At 41.4% G+C, this 19,419-nt stretch overlaps 1 protein-coding gene across 14 annotated transcripts in view; it reads left to right on the top strand.

The window, feature by feature from the left end:
- Positions 1–19,419, top strand: part of BPTF (bromodomain PHD finger transcription factor) — a 147,325-nt gene that overhangs the window by 27,807 nt on the left and 100,099 nt on the right. For all 14 annotated transcript variants that reach the window (XM_053212345.1, XM_027047878.2, XM_027047872.2 and 11 more), the window contains exon 2: positions 12,197–13,019. In XM_053212345.1, the coding sequence (XP_053068320.1) occupies positions 12,197–13,019 (823 nt within the window). The remainder of the gene's footprint in view (positions 1–12,196; positions 13,020–19,419) is intronic.

Here is a 19,419-nt window from a genome sequence, read left to right as displayed (position 1 = left end):
TCATTTCCTACCACAGAAGTTTACCTGGGACATCCTGTTGAAAATCGCGAATAGGCAGTTAGAAATAATGTATCTGGGGTTTAGAAGAGAGGTCTGGGTAGAGAAATCCATTTAGAAGTCATTGGTATTTTGGTGATAATCGAGTCCACTGATAATTGAGGGAAAGTCAGAGAATGTGGTGAGGACTACGTTTTGGGGAGAGCCCACATGGAAAAGCAGTGTATGACGGAAGAACAACTGGTCAAGGAAATTGAATTGTAGGTGGCAGCAGGAAGTTGAAGAATGATGTGCCCAGAGGTGTTAGATGTTTTCAGAAAGGCGAGGTAAAAATAGGTGAATTGTTATAGTAATTTGTATCCCAGGTATCAGTCGATGTTTTCTTGTTTTTTTTTTTTCCAGTTGATGTTTTCTTTCAGTTGACATTTTTTCATTTTTTTCAGTTGATGTTTTTGTTTCAGTTGATGTTTCCAAAACTACAAGTTTTGTCAGTTTTTACAGTTAATATTTTTTATTTAATCTTATTCTGTATTCAGGCTGTAACATACTTCCTGTTAGCTCTATATATTGAAAAAATTAAAACAAGTAATTGAAATAATTAAAAATAAGGAACTTTAGAACAAATTTTCTGTACCGTTTTCTTTAAAATTTTTTTTATTATTATTAAGTAATCTCTGTGTCCAATGTGGGGCTTGAACTTACAGCCCTGAGATCAAGAGTCACATGCTCCACCCACTGAGCCATTCAGGTGCCTCTCCTCTCCCCACCACACTTTTTTTTTTTTTTTTTAGGTTTTTTAATTTATTTTTTGAGAGAGAGAGTGCAAGCGGAGGAGGGGCAGAGAGAGGGGGGTGGACAGAGGATCCGAAGCAGGCTCCGTGTTAACAGCAGAGACCCCCACGTAGGGCTCGAACTCACGAACTGTGAGATCGTGACTTGAGCGGAAGTCTGATGCTTAACTTACAGAGCCACCCAGCTGCCCCCCAGCATCCCCCCCAACACACTTTTTAAAGTATGCTCTATGCCCAGCGTGGGGCTTGTTTGAACTGATGACCTCGAGATGGAGAGTTGCATGCTCTATGGACTGAGCCAGAATGGGAAAGATGAAAGGAGGAATCCTTTTTACTTATGACAAATCATTTTCATAATTTTTAAAGAATGACTAGTAAAGGTATCATAGGTGATATTTTGTTATGCCATCCATAGTTTATGTATGCGTAACAGTAGATTAAGTAATTAAATTTTGTTAGATCTAGAGTATTCTGATGAAAATGATCTTTCTTCACCCCCTATACCAATACTATTTTTCTCTCAGATACTGATGAGAAATAGGGAGACAACATTACATTTTTTCCCTCTAGAAACACAAATTATATAGAGAGTTATGGGGTCTAGAAGTCTGAACACTTTCAGACAATTTTCTAGATAGAATTAATTCAGTAAAAACTTATAAGCCAAATTTTGAAAAATCTATAGTGGCATCAGGGTTTTAATCCTGGCATGACTTCACCACTGGACCTCCACCTTGTATAAGTAGTGTTGCTTCTGGGTGTCACTGAACACTTTTTAGTTACTGCAGTAAGCAAGACATGATTTGTGCTCTAAAAAAGTCAACAAATGAGCTGGGGGCACATGAGTGATTGCCTGTAGTATAAATGTACTCAAAACTGTAATGGAGAGCTGTACAAAGTGCCAGGGAAGCACTGTTCTCGGAGGCACAGGAGAGAACAGAAGAGGTGACATTTGATCAGGGCCTTGAAAAAGGTCTGGGATTTCTCACAACTTTAGCAAATTAAGGCATTTTCTGTTTAAAGTGTAAAGAGGAGGGTTTTTCCCCCCTTTAAAAAATTAGGGGTGCCTCTCTGGCTTAGTTGGAGTGTGTGTGTGTCTCTTGATCTCAGGGTTGTAAGTTCAAGCCCCATGTTGGGTGTAGCGATTGCTTAAAAATAAAATCTTGGGGGCTCCTGGGTGTCTCAGTTGGTTAGCATCAGACTCTTGGTTTTGGCTCAGGTCATGATCTCACGGTTCGTGGGTTCGGGCCCCGCGTCGGGCTCTGTGCTCAGCCTGGTTGGGATTCTGTCTCTCTCTGACTTTCCCACTTACGCACACATTCTCTCTCTCAAATAAATAAACATTAAAAAAATAGCATCTTTAAAAAAAGAGCGAGAAATTAAACAAGTGCAGATTGTGCCCACGGTGCATATTTTAAAAACCCAGATATGTAGAAAAGGGCCCCTGACCAAAAGTTAACACTTGGTGAGAACTGTTGACCAGTTCTTCCAAAGCGTTCAAAAAAGAGCATCCCTACAACACCCTATCAGGTTCAGTTAGACTTTTATTATGAAATATAAAAGAGTGGAAAGTTTTGCAAGTCTGGTCATTTTTTTTTAAAGTATCTATACATAGTAACACATTTCTTCTGTTAAAGTAGTAACATTTCAGATGGGCCAGAATCTTTGTTTTTCAGGCACGAAATTCTCTCCCTTAACCTAGACTATGCTGGAAATTCATTGACAAATTCTTCCTCTTTGGTTCTCTTTTTCCCCCTGGAATTCATGCAGACCACTTTCCATCCTTGGCATTTTCTTTTTTGTAGGCTTTGTAGTCTTTGATTAGGCTTCAGCTGTCTTGTAAATCAGTCCCCTTCCAGTCTTGCCTCCTGAGACAACCCCTTAGTTTTCTTGCCTGAGTTTCCATGAGAGCCTTACGTTCTGTTTGAGAGGGGAGATATCCGGTTTCTGGAGAGCAGTAGTTTTCAAACTTCGCTGCACAATGGAGTTATCTGGGGAGAAAGATAAAAATACAGATTACTGAGCTTAACCTGGGGTTCAGTAAATTTGGGATGCATGTTGACACTCGACTTCTAACAGCTTACTATGTGACTTTGCTGCATCTCCAGTTTTACGACGGCTGCTTCATGGCAGCTTCTCGAACTTTAATGAGCATGTGAATCGCCTGAAGATTTAGAGAAACTGCAAATCCTTCTGTAGGAGACCCTTCTGGAGCGGGGCCTGAGCTGCTGAATTTCTTGCAGGCATCTTCGATGATGCCAGTCGCATTTTGAGCAGCATGGTTTGAAGGTACTCTTTGAAATTAGTGCATTTAATCTGATGTGTATTGTTTGTTGTCTGATCTCAGAGGGATAGCCTTTCTGAGTTGTAGGGCAATGGTTCTTAACTCGTGGGCCTCAGACCAGCACAGTTAGCGGCACCTGGGAATTACTAGAAATGCACATTCTGAGACTCTATTCTAGAACCATTAAATCCAGCTGTTTTAACCAGAGTCAGCTCTCCAGGCGATTCTGTTGTACAAAGTTTGCAGACCACTGTTCCAGGGGTTCCAGTTGTAGTCCTCTGTTTACTTACATAGTGAGGAGTAAAAGCACATTTCTGACATTTGTGCAATTGTGTGGGCTAGCACTTAAAAACTACACAGTGTTTCAATAAATATTTATTATGTACCTTACTGTGTGCTAGCCACTATTCATGGCAACAACGGACAAAACTCCCTGCCTTTAAGGAGGCATTCTTTTTTTAAAAATGTTTAAAAAAAATTTTTTTTTTTTTTTTTTTACATTTACTCATTTTTGAGAGACAGAGCCTGAGCACAAGTGGGGGAGGGGCAGAGAGAGAGGGAGACACAGAATCCAAAGCAGGCTCCAGGCTCCCAGCTGTCAGCACAGAGCCCGACAAGGGGCTCGAACTTCCGAGCTGTGAGATTGTGACCTGAGCCGAAGTCGGACGCCTAACCGACAGAGCCACCCAGGCGCCCCTAAATGTTTTATTATTTATTCTTGAGAGATACAGAGTGTGAGCGGGGAAGGGGAAGAGAGAGGGGGAGACACAGAATCCGAAGCAGGCTTCAGGCTCTGAGCTGTCAGCACAGAGCCTGACAGGGGCTCAAAGCCATGAACCGTGAGATTGTGACCTGAGCCGAAGTCGGATGCTTAACCAACTGAGCCACGTAGGCGGCCCAAGAAGATTACATTCTTATGGTTATTTACTACTTTATGTACGTTTATGTATTTTCCCATAAGCAACAGATAAAACAGTTCTGCATGGTTTCAAATTGTTTATCCTTTTGTAGCATTTTTGTCCCATGGTGTTTTGTTTCTAAGATTGATACGTGCTGACATATGTAGCCCTAAATTACTCAAGACTGCTCTCTGGAATCCTATCAAGTGTATGTTCCACAATTTAATCTTTCCCTTATTGGTGAACATTTTGGTTGTTTCTACTACCAAAGTAGTAGATTTGGTTGATTCGCTACTTGTTTGCTCTTTTAAACAAATTGAATACTCTGCATATGCACAAGGAAGGTTTCCCTAGAGAAGTGATTTGCAAACTGTGGACTGCAACCAGCATGTTTTGAAAGTTGACAGAATAGACGGTGTTAGGACAGAAGAGAAGAGGTTATAAGACATACGGTTAAGAGTAGCGTTTTGTAGGACTTTTGTTTTGGTGTTGTGTGCTGGATTGAGATGTAAAATGTTATTTTTTACTTTGGGCCATGAACATGGAGTTTGCAGACTGTTCGCTGAGGGTTATGTGCACCATCTTAACCGGTACTGAGCTACTCTCAGGACTGGGGGTGTCCGTATGTAGTGGTGGATTGCTGTTCCCATTGTACTGCCTTCTCCCCCAGATTTTACTTAGTTGGATTTTTAAGTCTGTGTCCATTGATGGGTATGACACAATATTTCACTGTGGTCTTGTTTGCTTTGTCCTGATAACTAGTGAGGCAGATGTCAATCCCCCCCCGCCCCCCCCCGTCTTTTTTAATACAGGAAAATTTAATATATCTGCTAGATATTAGAATAGCGTTGAAAATGGTAATGAGTGTAATCCTTGGTGGCATATGATAGATACATTTTAATGAACCGTTGAAATGATTTGCTAATGCTGATGATTGACAGTTGAGGGGCTTACGTGGCTTAATTCTGAGTTTTCTCTTTGTACATTCTAATCTGCGCTCAGTTCTATAAACCTGAATCTTTGAATTTGGCATAGTGATCTTATATTTGTGTTCCTACAATACCATCAGTAAGCCATTAGTACCAGTGTCATTTTACTGATTTGAATATTAATGTTTCATATGTGTGCACAGATACCTGTTTAACATTTTTCTTTTAAACTACCATAATAAAAATATACGCATGTGATATTAAAAAATATAAAAAAGTAAAAAAAAATTAGTTTTTTCCCCCTGCCCCCCCAGTTCCCCCTCTCAGAAACGAGAACTTTATTTATTTATTTAATTTTATGTTTTTAATTTACATCCAAGTTAGTTAGCATACAGTACAACAGTGATTTCAGGGGTACATTCCTTAATGGCCCTTGCCCATTTAGCCCATCCCCCCACAACCCCTCCAGTAATCCTCTGTTTGTTCTCCATATTTAAGAGTCTCTTATGTTTCCTTTTTTAATTTTCTTATTTTTTTTTTTAACGTTTATTATTGAGAGACAGAGACAGAGCATGAGCAGGGGAGGGGCAGAGAGAGGAGACACAGAATCCGAAGCAGGCTCCAGGCTCCGAGCTCTCAGCACAGAGCCTGATGTGGGGCTCGAACCACAAACCATGAGATCGTGACCTGAGCCGAAGTCGGATGCTTAACCGACTGAGCCACCCAGGTGCCCCAAGAGTCTCTTATGTTTCATCCCCCTCCCTGTTTTTATATTCTTTTTGCTTCCCTTCCCTTGTGTTCATCTGTTCTGTTTCTAGAAATCCTCGTATGAGTGAAGTCATATGATATTTGTCTTTCTCTAATTTCACTTAGCATAATACCCTCTAGTTCTGTCCACGTAGTTGCAAATGGCAAGATTTCATTCTTTTTGATTGCTGAGTAATACTCCATTATATATATATACCACATCTTCTTTGCCCATTCATCCATCAATGGACATTTGGGTTCTTCCCATACTTTGGCTATTGTTGATAGTGCTGCTGTAAACATTGGGGTGCATGTGCCCCTTCAAAATAGCATACCTGTATCCCTTGGGTAAATACCTAGTAGTGCGATTGCTGGGTTGTAGAGTAGTTCTATTTTTAATTTTTTTTTAATTTAATTTTTAAAAAATTTACATCCAAATTAGCATATAATGCAACAGTGATTTCAGGAGTAGATTTCTTAATGCCCCTTACCCATTTAGCCCATCCCTCCCTCCCCCCAGTAACCCTCTGTTTGTTCTCCATATTTATGCGTCTCTTATGTTTTGTCCCCGTCTCTGTTTTATGTTAGTTTTGTTTCCCTTCCCTTATGTTCATGTGTTTTGTCTTTTAAAGTCCTCATATGAGTGAAGTCATACGATATTTGTCTTTCTCTGACTAATTTCACTTAGCATAATACCCTCCAGTTCCATCCACATAGTGCAAATGGCAAGGTTTCATTCTTTTTGATTGCCGAGTAATACTCCATTGTATATATATATATACACCACACCTTCTTTATCCATTCATCCATCGATGGACATTTGGGCTCTTTCCATACTTTGGCTATTTTGATAGTGCTGCTATGAACATTGACCCCAATGTTCCCTTTGAACCTGACCCCATGTGTCCCTTTGAAACAGCACACCTGTATCCCATGGATAAATGCCTAGTAGTGCAATTGCTGGGTCGTAGGGTAGTTCTATTTTTAGTTTTTTGAGGAACCTCCATGCTGTTTTCCAGAGTGGCTGCACCAGCTTGCATTCCCACCAACAGTGCGAAAGAGATCCTCTTTCTCTGCATCCTCGCCAACATCTGTTGTTGCCTGACTTGTTAAGGTTAGCCATTCTAACAGGTGTGAGGTGGTAACTCAGTATGGCTTTGATTTGTATCTCCCTGATGATGAGTGATGTTGAGCATTTTTTCATGTGTCGGTTGGCCATCTGGATGTCTTCTTTGGAGGAGTGTCTATTCATGTCTTTTGCCCATTTCTTCACTGGATTATTTGTTTTTCGGGTGTTGAGTTTGATAAGTTCTTTATAGATTTTGGATACTAACCCTTTATCTGATACATTGTTTGCAAATATCTTCTTCCATTCTGTCGGTTGCCTTTTAGTTTTACAGACTGTTTCCATCACTGTTTAGAAGCTTTTTATTTTGATGAGGTCCCAATAGTTCATTTTTGCTTTGTTTCCCTTGCCTCCGGAGACATGTTGAGTAAGAAGTTGCTGTGGCCAAGATCAAAGAGGTTTTTGCCTGCTTTCTCCTCGAGGATTCTGATGGCTTCCCGTGTTACATTTAGGTCTTTCATCCATTTTGAGTTTATTTTTGTGTATGGTGTAAGAAAGTGGTTCAGGTTCATTTTTCTGCATGTTGCTGGCCGGTTTTCCCAGCACCACTTCCTGAAGAGACTGTCTTTATTCCATTGGACCTTCTTTCCTGCTTTGTCAGAGATCAGTTGGCCATACATTTGTGGGTCCATTTCTGGGTTCTCTGTTCTGTTCCATTGATCTGAGTGTCTGTTTTTGTGCCAGTACCATACTGTCTTGATGATTACAGCTTTGTAGTACAGCTTGAAATCCTAGAAACAAGTACTTTAAAAAGATTCTTGGGGCACCTGGGTAGCTCAGTTGGTTGAGTATCTGACTCTTGATTTCAGCTCAGGTCACAATCCCAGCTTCTTGGGATCAAGTTCCACATTGGGCTCTGCACTGGGTGTGGAGTCTGCTTAAGATTCTCTTCTCTCTCTCTCTCTCTCTCTCTCTCTCTCTCTCTCTCTCCCCCCCCGCCTCCCTCCCCCTCTCCCCCATGTGTGAGTGCTCTCTCTCTCTCTCAAATAAATAAATAAATTAATTAATTATCTAAAAAAGTATTAAGGATTCTTGGGGCGCCTGGGTGGCTCAGTCGGTTAAGCGTCCAACTCGATTTTGGCTCAGATTGTGATCTCAGTTTGTAGGATTGAGCCCTGTGTCGGGCTCTGTGTTGATGGTGTGGAGCCTGCTTGGCATTCTCTCTTTCTCATTGCCTCTCTCTGTCCCTCCCCCACTCATCCTCTCTCTGTCTCAAAATAAATTAAAAAAAAGTCTTTTTCATTTCAGCATATATGAATTTTACTTTATTCTTTCCAACTGCCATTGTGTAAGTGTATCATAATTCATAATTCATTTAGGTATTGATGTATATTCAGGCTAAAACAAAACCCACAAAACTTCAACTTAAAAAAAATTTTTTTTAAGTTTATTTATTTTGAGAGAGAAAGAATGTGAATGGCAGAGGAGCAGAGAGAGAGAGAGGGAGAGAATCCCAAGCAGACTCCACACTGTCAGGGCAGAGCCCAGTACAGGTCTAGATCCCACGACCCAGTGGTCACAACTGGAGCCAAAATCAAGAGTCAGTCGCTTAACTTACTGAGCCACCCAGGCGCCCCCAAAACTTCAACTTTCATAAACCCTTGCATTAGACTTTTTTTGTACTTACTTAAATGCATATGTGTATATCTGTAGGATAGATTCTGGGAGGTTGAATTGCTGGGTCAAAGGGTTATGCATTCAGATAGATTTTGCCAAATTGCCTTTTAAAATGTGAAATAATTTATACTTTCCCAATAATGCTTCAGAGGAAACTGACCTATATTTAATGTTAACTTTCAAAAGTGCTCACCCTGTTTACTATGTACATGACTATAGTCATGATTTGAATAGAAGCTCTTTTGTGGTTTCCAGCTAGATGTATAGAATGTAGAACTTATGGGCCCCTTTTTTTTTTTTTTTGCCTTTTTTCCTTTTATTTCTAAAACCAACAGAAAATGAACAGACTTTAGCTTTTTTTTAAAGAGAGCGAGAGAGTGGGGGAGGGGCAGAGAATCTTTTTAAGTTTGAGAGAGAAAGGAAGAGTGGGGAGGGAGGGAGGGAAGGCAAGCCTGGGGGAGGGGCAGAGGGAGAGAGAACCTCGAGCAGCCTCCACACTCAGCCGGGAGCCCGATGTGGGGCTTCATCCCACAACCCTGGTATTGTGACCTGAGCCGAAATCAAGGGTTGGACATTAACCTACGGAGCCACCCAGGTGCCCCAACTTTAGCTGATTAATAATATGAAGTTATATAATCCATTAAAATTCAGATCTATGCAATGGTTATCCAAAGTCTTTCAGAATGTATGAAAGCTGATGCTTTAAAATTAGACATTAAATTAATTTAGATAATACTTCTGTTCCCGCTTTAAAATAGATTCCTATCAGCAGTTTTTTTTTTTTAACATTAACTGCTTTCATTGATAGTCTTCAGTAATTTATTGTGTTTCTCATTATAAAAAGCCTGCTGTATATACAGTGTCAGATACTTTTTTTAAGTATTCTCGTTTGCAAGTGACCGAAGACAAACATGTTCACTTACGCACGAGGGAAATGGTTTTGGTTTCCGTAACTGGGAAATCCGAAGGATAGGTTCCACCAAGGACTCAAGAATTGTTAGTACTTACATGTCGCTTCTGCTTTTGTCCATCATCTTTACTCCCTTCTTCCATGAGGGAAGTAGAGATGACTTAGCCATGGACAGCTCTGGCCTCATTCATGGAGAGAAAGGGCTTCAGAGCACTTCTCATCTGAATATAAAATCCCAAGGAGAGTCTTGCTGGCCTGCCCTGGGTCATATCTCCATGCCATACTGTGACTGGGGCCCCATCACAATCACGGCGTGGGGAAGGGAAATTCTCAAAAGGGAATGATGCTGGGAAAATACTGCTAATGAAAGAAATATGCCAAATTCTGGGCAGCTCGGTAGGTTAAGCGCCCGACATCGATTTAGGTCATCTCACGGTTGGTGGGTTTGAGCCCCACGTCAGACTCTGTGCTGACAGCTCCGAGCCAAGAGCCTGTTTCGGATTGTTGTCTTCCTTTCTCTCTCTGCCCCTCCCCGGCCTGTGCACTCTTACTCTCCCTCTCTCAAAAATAAATAAGCTTAAAAGAAAAAAAAGAGTTGGGTGTTCAGCTGGGGAGATGGAGTAGATACCATGAAAAGGTAATATAATATGAGGTAACATGGTTCACAGAAGGCTGCATGAATTCAGAAGAGCCTGGGGAGATTAGAATAAGCTTTTGAACATAATGGTAAATACAGAGTTAAATCTCAAGGTGGTGGTATATTCCACACCAGTTGGTTTCTTTCTCCATAAGTCACTTGGACCCATCTTTTTGTTGTTATTCTCACAGCCAGACTCTGAATCCAGGTCTTTATCTTCTGCTTAATTGCAGAATATGCCCTGTCTCTGGTCTCTTCCTCCTTGTCCTGTTCCTTCTGTTCAGTGAAGCCAGAGAAGTCTTTCTGGAACAGTGTACCCTTGTCCCTGCCCTGCTTAAAAAACCTGGTAACCCTCATCATTGCCAGAATAAAGTACTCTACAGACTCCTAAAGACTCTACATTCTGGTCCCAGAACTGCTTTCCAGCCTTCCTTCTGGAATTCTTTACTTGGATGCTCTTTGACAGTGTTTTGCATAAACAGTTGAGGGGAATGCAGAGACTGGGTCTGTAAGCAGTTTTGTCTCGTTTGCGGACTTGTTGTTTCTTCTCTTATTTGAGGGAATCCCTCTAGGTTCAGCCTTCCCTTTTACTCCTCTCTCTCATTTATATTCATACAGATGAAGCCCAGATAATTTCCAGGAGGCACTAAAATGGGCTGGGTTACCCATCATGGTGCTTATTGTCACGGTGATTCTGGGATTTAATCGAATCTGTGAAAAGTGCATCTGTGTAGATGGTATCACTTTCGTGAAGTTTGCCGAGATGGAGGCTCACCAACAGTGTCTGGCCCAGGGTGATCCTTTGGACTTTTTTCTGCAGAAAGTAATGGATACATTTTTATTTGGAAAATCTTTTCAATGAATGAATATTGGGTGTGCATTGGATAAATTAAAATATCTTCACCTTTTATATTCTTTAGCATGCTTTTTTCTCCTGACACCCTACACCCTTTTAGTTTTGACACTAAGCTCAAAGTGAGGAGGTCTCTGGAATGGGGGAGGGGGCAGGCAGTTCAGAGGTTACCAGTAGCCCCAAATCATGGTTGATCGAAGCTAATTGTACAACAGTGAATTAAGGTTAACTTATCTTGTTAAAAATGTTTCTGATGTTTAAAAATACTTTTCCTATTCTGTAAACATCATTGGAAGTAATAATAAAAAAAATAATATAGGCACAGCTGTTTAGGAGACACTTGTTTCAACAAGTTTTCTTTTTAAAATTTATTTTTAGAACAAGTGCAAGCAGGGAGGAGGGGTGAAGGGAGGGAGGGACAGAGAGAGAGAGAGAGAGAGAGAGAGAATATTTTAAGTAGGCTTCATGCTCAGCTTGGAGCCCAATGTGGGGCTCGATCCCACGACCCTGGGATCATGACCTGAACCTCAATGAAGAGTCGGACCCTCAACCGACAGAGCCTCCCAGGTGCCCCTCAACAAGTTTTCTTATTATACAGTAGGGCTTATTAAAATCCCTCATAGATTCATTCAGAAAATTAGATGAGCTCCTATATGCTTGGTACAAACTAAGCTCTCAAATGCGCTGTATATTGATACATTTATATATATACATATATATTCCTGGACATCACATCTCATAACAGGTACCTACAGTTGCTTGACCCACTGCTAAAAAATGCATACAATCTGTGTCTGTTTCCTAGGTGAGCCTCCCTTTTTTCTTCTCTTTTTTACTTCTTCCTTTCTTCTGCCTTTCTGTCTCGGCCCTAACTTTGTGTTGCGCTGTGGAACTCTCCGATACGTGGCTCTCAGGAAGCATTTCTGGCAGAGGAGAAGGGGTGCAATACCAGAGAACTTCCTGTTTGTCGAGAGCCGTTTCTGCATCTCAGCTGACACAGTGTGAGCTCTCTTGTGCCTGTTACCTCACATGGGGATGTTTTTTTTCTCATTTATGTTCTTTACAGATCTTTCACGAGTGCACTGTTACTTTTTACTATAGTTACCTGGAAACCACTTACCACCTCTAGATAATTGAGAGGTGATTACAATTAAATTTGTTTTTTTTTTTTTTTTTACTTCTAGTTTGTGATACAGTGGGAAAACTTTGAGTTCGGATGTTTTTTGACTTAAAAACTAGAGCTGTATCATTGCTTCTTGATCCTGTTTTAACTTGACAGTTATTGGAAAAATCGGAGTGTGCTTATCTGTTTTTTGAGGTGTATGTCCAGACAGGGAAAAGCTAGAAAACCGTAGTTTGCAGAAATGACGGATTGATTTGTAATTATGCCATTTCTTTATTTGCAGGTAGGCGAAAACCGAGAGTACATCGGCCTCGTTCTCCGATATTGGAAGAAAAAGACATCCCGCCCCTTGAATTTCCCAAGTCCTCTGAGGATTTAATGGTGCCTAATGAGCATATAATGAATGTCATTGCCATTTATGAGGTACTGCGGAACTTTGGCACCGTTTTAAGGTTGTCTCCTTTTCGCTTTGAGGACTTCTGCGCGGCTCTGGTGAGTCAGGAGCAGTGCACGCTTATGGCGGAAATGCACGTCGTGCTCTTGAAAGCGGTTTTGCGCGAAGAGGACACTTCCAATACTACCTTCGGACCTGCTGATCTGAAAGACAGCGTTAATTCCACGCTCTATTTCATCGACGGGATGACGTGGCCGGAGGTGCTGCGGGTGTACTGTGAGAGCGATAAGGAGTACCATCACGTTCTTCCTTACCAAGAAGCAGAGGACTATCCCTATGGACCAGTAGAGAACAAGATCAAAGTTCTGCAGTTCTTAGTCGATCAGTTTCTTACCACCAACATTGCGCGGGAGGAGTTGATGTCTGAAGGGGTGATCCAGTATGACGACCACTGTCGGGTTTGCCACAAACTTGGGGATTTGCTTTGCTGCGAGACGTGCTCGGCTGTGTACCATTTGGAATGTGTGAAGCCGCCTCTCGAGGAGGTGCCGGAGGACGAGTGGCAGTGTGAAGTCTGCGTAGCGCATAAGGTGCCTGGTGTGACCGACTGTGTCGCCGAAATCCAAAAAAACAAACCGTACATTCGACACGAACCTATTGGCTATGACCGAAGTCGAAGGAAATACTGGTTCCTAAACCGGAGACTCATAATGTAAGTGTGACGGTCTTAATTTTTGTGTGTGTTTAAAATCGAGCCAATTTCCTTCCTGACTGAGAAAACCGAGCTCGGCCGCTGATGGAATATAAACCTTTGTGATCGAATAACGAGTTACGTAGTTAAGTAGTTTCTGACTTGAAGGAATACGTACCTTAAAACAGCTTTTTAAGTTGTAGGGAAAGAAGAGTGTACGAAAACATGCAAATTACACACCAGGGTATTAATTGCCTGGGATGGGAGATAGACTGTTACAAGGCAGATGCCACGGGGGGGCCCTTCCCTGACTTTATTCCCTGCATCCCTGCAGCCTATCGTGAGGCGATCGCCACCCTTATTTTGGTGTTAGGATTTTCCTCTCGTTTCGGTTTTGCTACATCCATACATAAAATGGACCGGCAAGAACCAACCAGCCGTCTGAGGAAAGATCGGTTTTGTCATCATTGGCCGTAGTCTCCCAGGAGGAGAGAAGCTCTACAGACTCATGGTCGCAGCCTGACTTCTGCTTTTCTGAGGGTTTTCAAGAGGCTCTTCCAGGCAGGTCAGGGGGAAGGACAGGAGACCGTCTGGGAAAGCAGAGCATTTACCTCGGTCACGTGTCGGGCAGGGTCGGAGTATGGACTTGGTTTTGACGTCTTGTAGAAATACGATCGGAGGGAGTGGGCTGCTTTGTATTTTCAGCTTCTGAAGTCTTCACAGCCTTCTTGCAGCTCTCAGAATTAGGTCGGATCTTATAAAACCAGTGGTGGGCTGAAAGGAACATCCAGCAGGGCTTGGAGAAGATAAGCAGGAACTTCCTCGGCGCCTGGGCAAGCCTCGCCAGGTAGAGGGAAGCGTCTCAGCCAGGCCCCCCCTTCACTTACGGAGATGGTCCAGAGTAAACAGGTCCTCAGTTCTGTGCAGTCGTCGTCTTGCAGTGTTGCTGTTGAGAAATCTGAATCTGTTCGTTGATTCTTTGTATGTGACCTGTCGGGACTTACCTGGAAGCTTAGAATCTTCTCTTTGCTTGTAGCGTTTTGCAGTTTTAGAGTGATATGGCCTCGTCTGCGTCTTTTTTTTATCCGCCGGGTGTTTGGTGGGCACTTTCAAATCTGGCAGTTGAGTCCTTCAGTTGAGAACTTGTCTTGAGAACTTCCTCCTCTCCTTTTCTCTGTTGTATTTATCTTGTGCTATTATTTTGTTGAACACTGGTCTTCCTGTTTTGGTCTTCTGATTTTCTTACCTTTTTCCTCCAGTTTTCCTCTTTGTCTTTTTTCTTCTTTAGGGAGGGAGGGAGGGAGGGAGTATATATGTGTGTTGTTCAGTTTTTCTGGAAGATTTCCCTATCTTAGTCTTTCAGCCCTACTATTTAGATTTTCTTTTTTTACTATCATATTTTTATTTTCTAAGAGCTCTTTTGTTCTTAGCATCTTCCTCCTTTAAAAAAGTAATAAGGGGCACACACCTGGGTGGTTCACTCAGTTGAGCGTCTCACTTCAGCTCTGGTCATGATCTCACAGTTTGTGAGTTCGAGCCCGCTGTCGGGCTCCCAGGTGCCCCAAGTCAAATACAAAACTTTAAATATTATTGTTAGTGATAATTAAGTGTTCCTTGTCAATAATTTGAGTAAATTTTATATCTCTTTAAAAGTTAGATTAAAATAAGACAATTTCAGTGTGATGCCCTCTTGTGGTAGATTATATGTGGACGCCTGGTGAAACTTGAAACCATGTGAATTATTCAGTTGACAGTATGTGGAGATTTGGTATATACTCTCCCTGGACGGTTAAAATGATAAATCAGTGGACTTATTGCCCAAGGGGGGCATACCTAAAGCAAAGTCTGGGGTAGTGAACCAATTTTTAATTGCAGTGCTATCTTTCCTATAGGCCCAGAGCCTGCTTGGGATTCTCTCTCTGCCCCTCCCCTGCTTGTGCACATGTTCTCTCTCTCTGTCTTTCAAAAATAAATAAGTAAACTTTAAAAAAAGTAAAACTGTTTTCTGGGGGCACCTGGCCCTGCTTAGTTGGAGGAACATGCAACTCTTGATCTCGGGGTTGTGAGTTAGAGCCCCACGTTGGGGGTGGAGATTACTTAAATAAATAAATATACTTAAAAACTTTTTTTCATTTTCAAATGTATTAAATTATAATTTTAAACCTATATTGCTTTGCACCCATACCTCCCCGTTCTAGCTTGTAAGCTGCCTATTTCCTTGCTAGCTTAATGCCATCAAACCTGCATCAGTAAGCCTTCTGGCCGTGTCCAGTTTTGTATATCCCGCAGTCTCCTGGACACGTTCACACAGCAGGCACCTCAAACACAACATGTCCAAAACTGAACTCGTCACTTCCCCCGCATTACCTACCCTTCACCCATTGATCCTATCTGTAGTAAATGGGATCACCATTGCACCAGCTGCTCAAGCAAGAAACTCAGGAATAGGCTTTTGTTTTGTATTGTTTATTATACCTTTTAATTACTCCTTAAATTCTGAATCTGATTTTCTCCATTCTTGCTGCCCTTATCGTTACATAAGCCAACATCATCTGGATTGAACTCCTTTAGTAGTTGCCCCTGTGTGTAACTCCCCACTACCCAGTTCAAGTCTCTGTTCCATAGCTGGATGATTTCAGCAATTTGGATCAGGTCTCTTTCTCCCTCAAGTTGAAAAACCTTTCAGTTACCTCCATTTGCTCTTAACAGAAAGTTCAAATTCCCCCATTTGCTCTTAACAGAAAGTTCACAGTTCCCTAATTTCGTACATTTAATTCTCTTGCTTCCCATTGCCCCCCCAATAAATAAACAAACAAACAAACAAACAAACTAAAACATCCAGAATCTTTTGGCTTATTCTCAAGTCTTGGCCTATATAGGCCCTTTCCTAGGGCTTTCTTTCCCTGAACCTCTTTCCCTTTTGCACCTTGAAAGATTTTTTTTTTTTAAAGTTTAAGATTTTTATTTTTGAGAGAGAGAGTGTGAGTGGGAGAAGGGCAGAGAGAGAGGGAGGGAGTGAGAATCCCAAGCAGGCTCTGCACTGTCAGTGCAGAGCCCGACTTGGGGCTTGAACCTGCTAACTGCGAGATCATGACTTGAGTCAAAAGCAAGTCGGATGCTCAACTGACTGAGTCACCCAGGCGCCCCTCCTTTATTTATTTTTTTAAACACCCATCCCACTTGTAATTATTCGTTTTAAGGTAGATATCACATGCTTCATAAGATGAAGAAAATAGTAGCAACTCTGCATTATTATACCCAGTCAACGCTGGCAGCATTCTAAGTGTTTTATGTGTTTGAACTCAGTCCTCACAACAACATTTTGATAGAAGTATTGCCACCCCATTTTTCAGACAGAAGTTGAGGCACAGAGAGGTTAAATAATGTATTCAGTGTCGCACAACTAGTCATAAGTAGCAGAATCAGGATTCAGTCCCAGGTATTCTGGCTCCAGAATGTGTGCTCCTGATCTGCTTGGACTGCCTGACCTAGCTGGTGCTTTAACTGCTAAATCCCTAGCTGGGTTGGTTTCCTGCGGCTGCTATAACCAAGTACCACAAACTGGGTGGCAGAAGTTTATTCTCTGGCAGTTGTGCCGGCTGGAAGTTTAAACTCAGGGTGGCAGTGGGGCCGTGTTCCCTTTGGAGGCCCTAGGAAAGAATCCATTCTTGCCTTTTCCAGCTTCTAGTGGCTCAAGTGTTCCTTGGCTCGTGAGCAACATAATTCCAATCTCTGCTTACCTCTGTCTCTTCAAGGAAGCCGAAGCCTTTTCCATCCAGTATCTCCAAATTCCTCCAGCCTTTCCCCATCACCCAGTTCCAAAGCCATGTTCTTATTCTTAGGTGTTTGTCAGAGGGCTCCATTTCCCCCGTACCGAAAGTTGAGTTTCCTAGGGTTGCCGTAACAAATCACCATACACGGAGTTGCTTCACACAACAGGAATTTGGTCTCTCACAGTTGTGAAGCCACAAGTCTGAAACCTCAGTGTCAGCAGGACTGGTTCTTTCTGGAGACTCTGAGGGAGACTGTTCCAAGCGCTAGTGGTCCCTGGCTGCCCTTGACATTTCTCGGCCTATAGGCAGATGGATCATGCGAATCTCTGCCCGCACCTTCACATCCCCTTTCCTGTGTGTCCCTGTGTCTTCTCTTCCACTTACAAGGATACCAGATTTAATCACATTGTATCTGCAAAGACCCTGTTTCCAAATAAGGTCACGTTCTAAGGTTTCGGATGGACATAAATTTTGGAGGGATGCTATTCAACCCACTACTACTGTTCCTTACTCTTAGTTTCTGTGGGTTTGTTTAAAAATGAAACTGGAGACTTATTGTTAGTCTTAACCTCCTCCTTGTCTTGCCTGAGTGAAAGCCAAACAGACTTTAACATGGAGACCTGTAATATTTATGTTTGCTCTTAATTATGTTTTTGGCAGACGTTTTCATTCCAACCTGTCTTCCCTGCCACCCTGTGAGCTCCTTTGAGCTGATTAGTGTCTTTAGGAAAGCCAGGCCAGTTTGGGTGTGCAGAAGGAACATTGTAGGCACTGTAGGGACAGAGCATCAATAGAAACCACATTCTGACCCCCAAACTAAATATACATACACATCAGTGTATATTTATATAGGAAAGCTTTTGTCACTTCTGTAATTAGAACAAATAATTTTGATGATATAAACTCTGACAATGTGTGCCCAAGTCCGCAAGTATTGGGACAACTTGGCGGGGCACCTGGCTGGCTCAGTCAGTAGAGCATGTGACTTGTGATCTCAGGGTTGTGAGTTCAAGCCCTATGTTGGGTGTGGAAATGAAAAAAATAATAAAATAAAAAATAAAATAAAATAAAATAAAATAATGAAAATAAAACAATAAAAAAAAGCATTGGGACAACTTTTCACAAGGTGCCTGGCTGGCTCAGTCAGTAGAACATGTGACTCTTGATCTCAGGGTTGAGTTTGAGACCCTCCTTGGGCACAGACATTGCTTTAAAAAAAAAAACAAAAAACAGAACAGCTTTTCTTTGAAAACATTAGCAGTTATTGTTCACTCTGTTTTGTTACTTTATGCTTTTAACAAATTTATCCTTCTACAGCTTCAAGAAGAAAAAAGTTGTCAGTGTTGTGTATTACCTTTGATGAGCAGAATAAAAAAGTTACTGGGCACCACATTTGTAGAGGGACATTTAAGGGAAGAAAATCAGGGGAGTGAAGACTGGAAAATATGCTGTAAAGAATGACTAAGGGCGCCTGGGTGGCTCAGTTAAGCGTCTGACTCTTGGTCTTGGCTCAGGTCAGTATCTCATGGTTCATGAGTTCGAGCCCCACATTGGACACCATGCTGACAGTGCTTGAGATTCTCTGTCTCTTCCTCTCTTTCTGCCCCTCCCCAACATGTGCTGTCTCTCAAAATAAACTTTAAAAAAAAAAAAAAAAAGAATGATTAAAATATTTGAGCATGTTTGGCCTGAAGAGAAGAAACAGCAAAATTACAGATGTGAAAGATTTGAAGTGAAAGATTTGAAGGACTGTGTGTGGAGGATATGTTAGTTTTATTTCACATAACTCCAGCAGGCAGAACCAGGCCTAATTGGCGGAAATACCAGGTTTGTGTCATGACATTAAAAGGAAGAACTTTCTAAAAGGGCAATTCCAATCCAGAACGGACTGCTATATGAAGTAGTGAGTTCTCCTTTAAGATGAAACTTAAGATTAAAATTGAAATTATTCTTTGTTTAAATGGAAATTATGCAGGTGTCTATATGGATTAAGTCAGCTATTAGGAACCTTTTTTCAGTAGTATGTGAGTTACTTGAAAAAATAGAATGTCCATTTAATTAAATTGGCTCCCATAGAACCCATTTTCATGTGAAAATGAAATCATTTGAAATCTTATGCTTGTAAATTGTTTTCTAACCCCAAAATGTTTTTATACAGAATGTTTCTCTTGTTTCATTGAAACTGGTAGATATTTCTGAATAAAGAGGATAAAGCACATTGTAAAAGAAAGAATTTAACATCTTTATAACAGTGAAATCCTTAAGATTGATATTTTAGATAATAGGCTGTCCTATAACACTTACGCTCAAAGCTAAGTACTTTCTGATTTGATATTGTCACTTAATTAGAGTTTTGATACAGTATTGCCTTTTGAAAGCATTTTATTAGTCTTTTTGATTAGAGGACTCTGACATCTTTAACATTGTAAATTGGGATAAGATTGTTGTCATCACTCAGTCATGAGAAGTCAGTAAAAATACCCTTATAGAGCAGATTTTTAAAAAAATGATTTTCAGCAATTTTTTAGAAAGCTTCTAACAGAGCAATATACTAATTTCATATGTTAGCAGATGCTGATTTTAAAGAGCAAAGCAGGGGGTGCTTGGCTGGTTCAGTTGGAAGAGCATGCGACTCCATCTCAGGGCTA

The sequence above is a fragment of the Acinonyx jubatus genome, chromosome E1 (genome assembly GCF_027475565.1).
Source record: "Acinonyx jubatus isolate Ajub_Pintada_27869175 chromosome E1, VMU_Ajub_asm_v1.0, whole genome shotgun sequence".
Taxonomy (NCBI): Eukaryota; Metazoa; Chordata; class Mammalia; order Carnivora; family Felidae; genus Acinonyx; species Acinonyx jubatus.
This window is presented reverse-complemented; position numbering and strand designations above follow the sequence as displayed.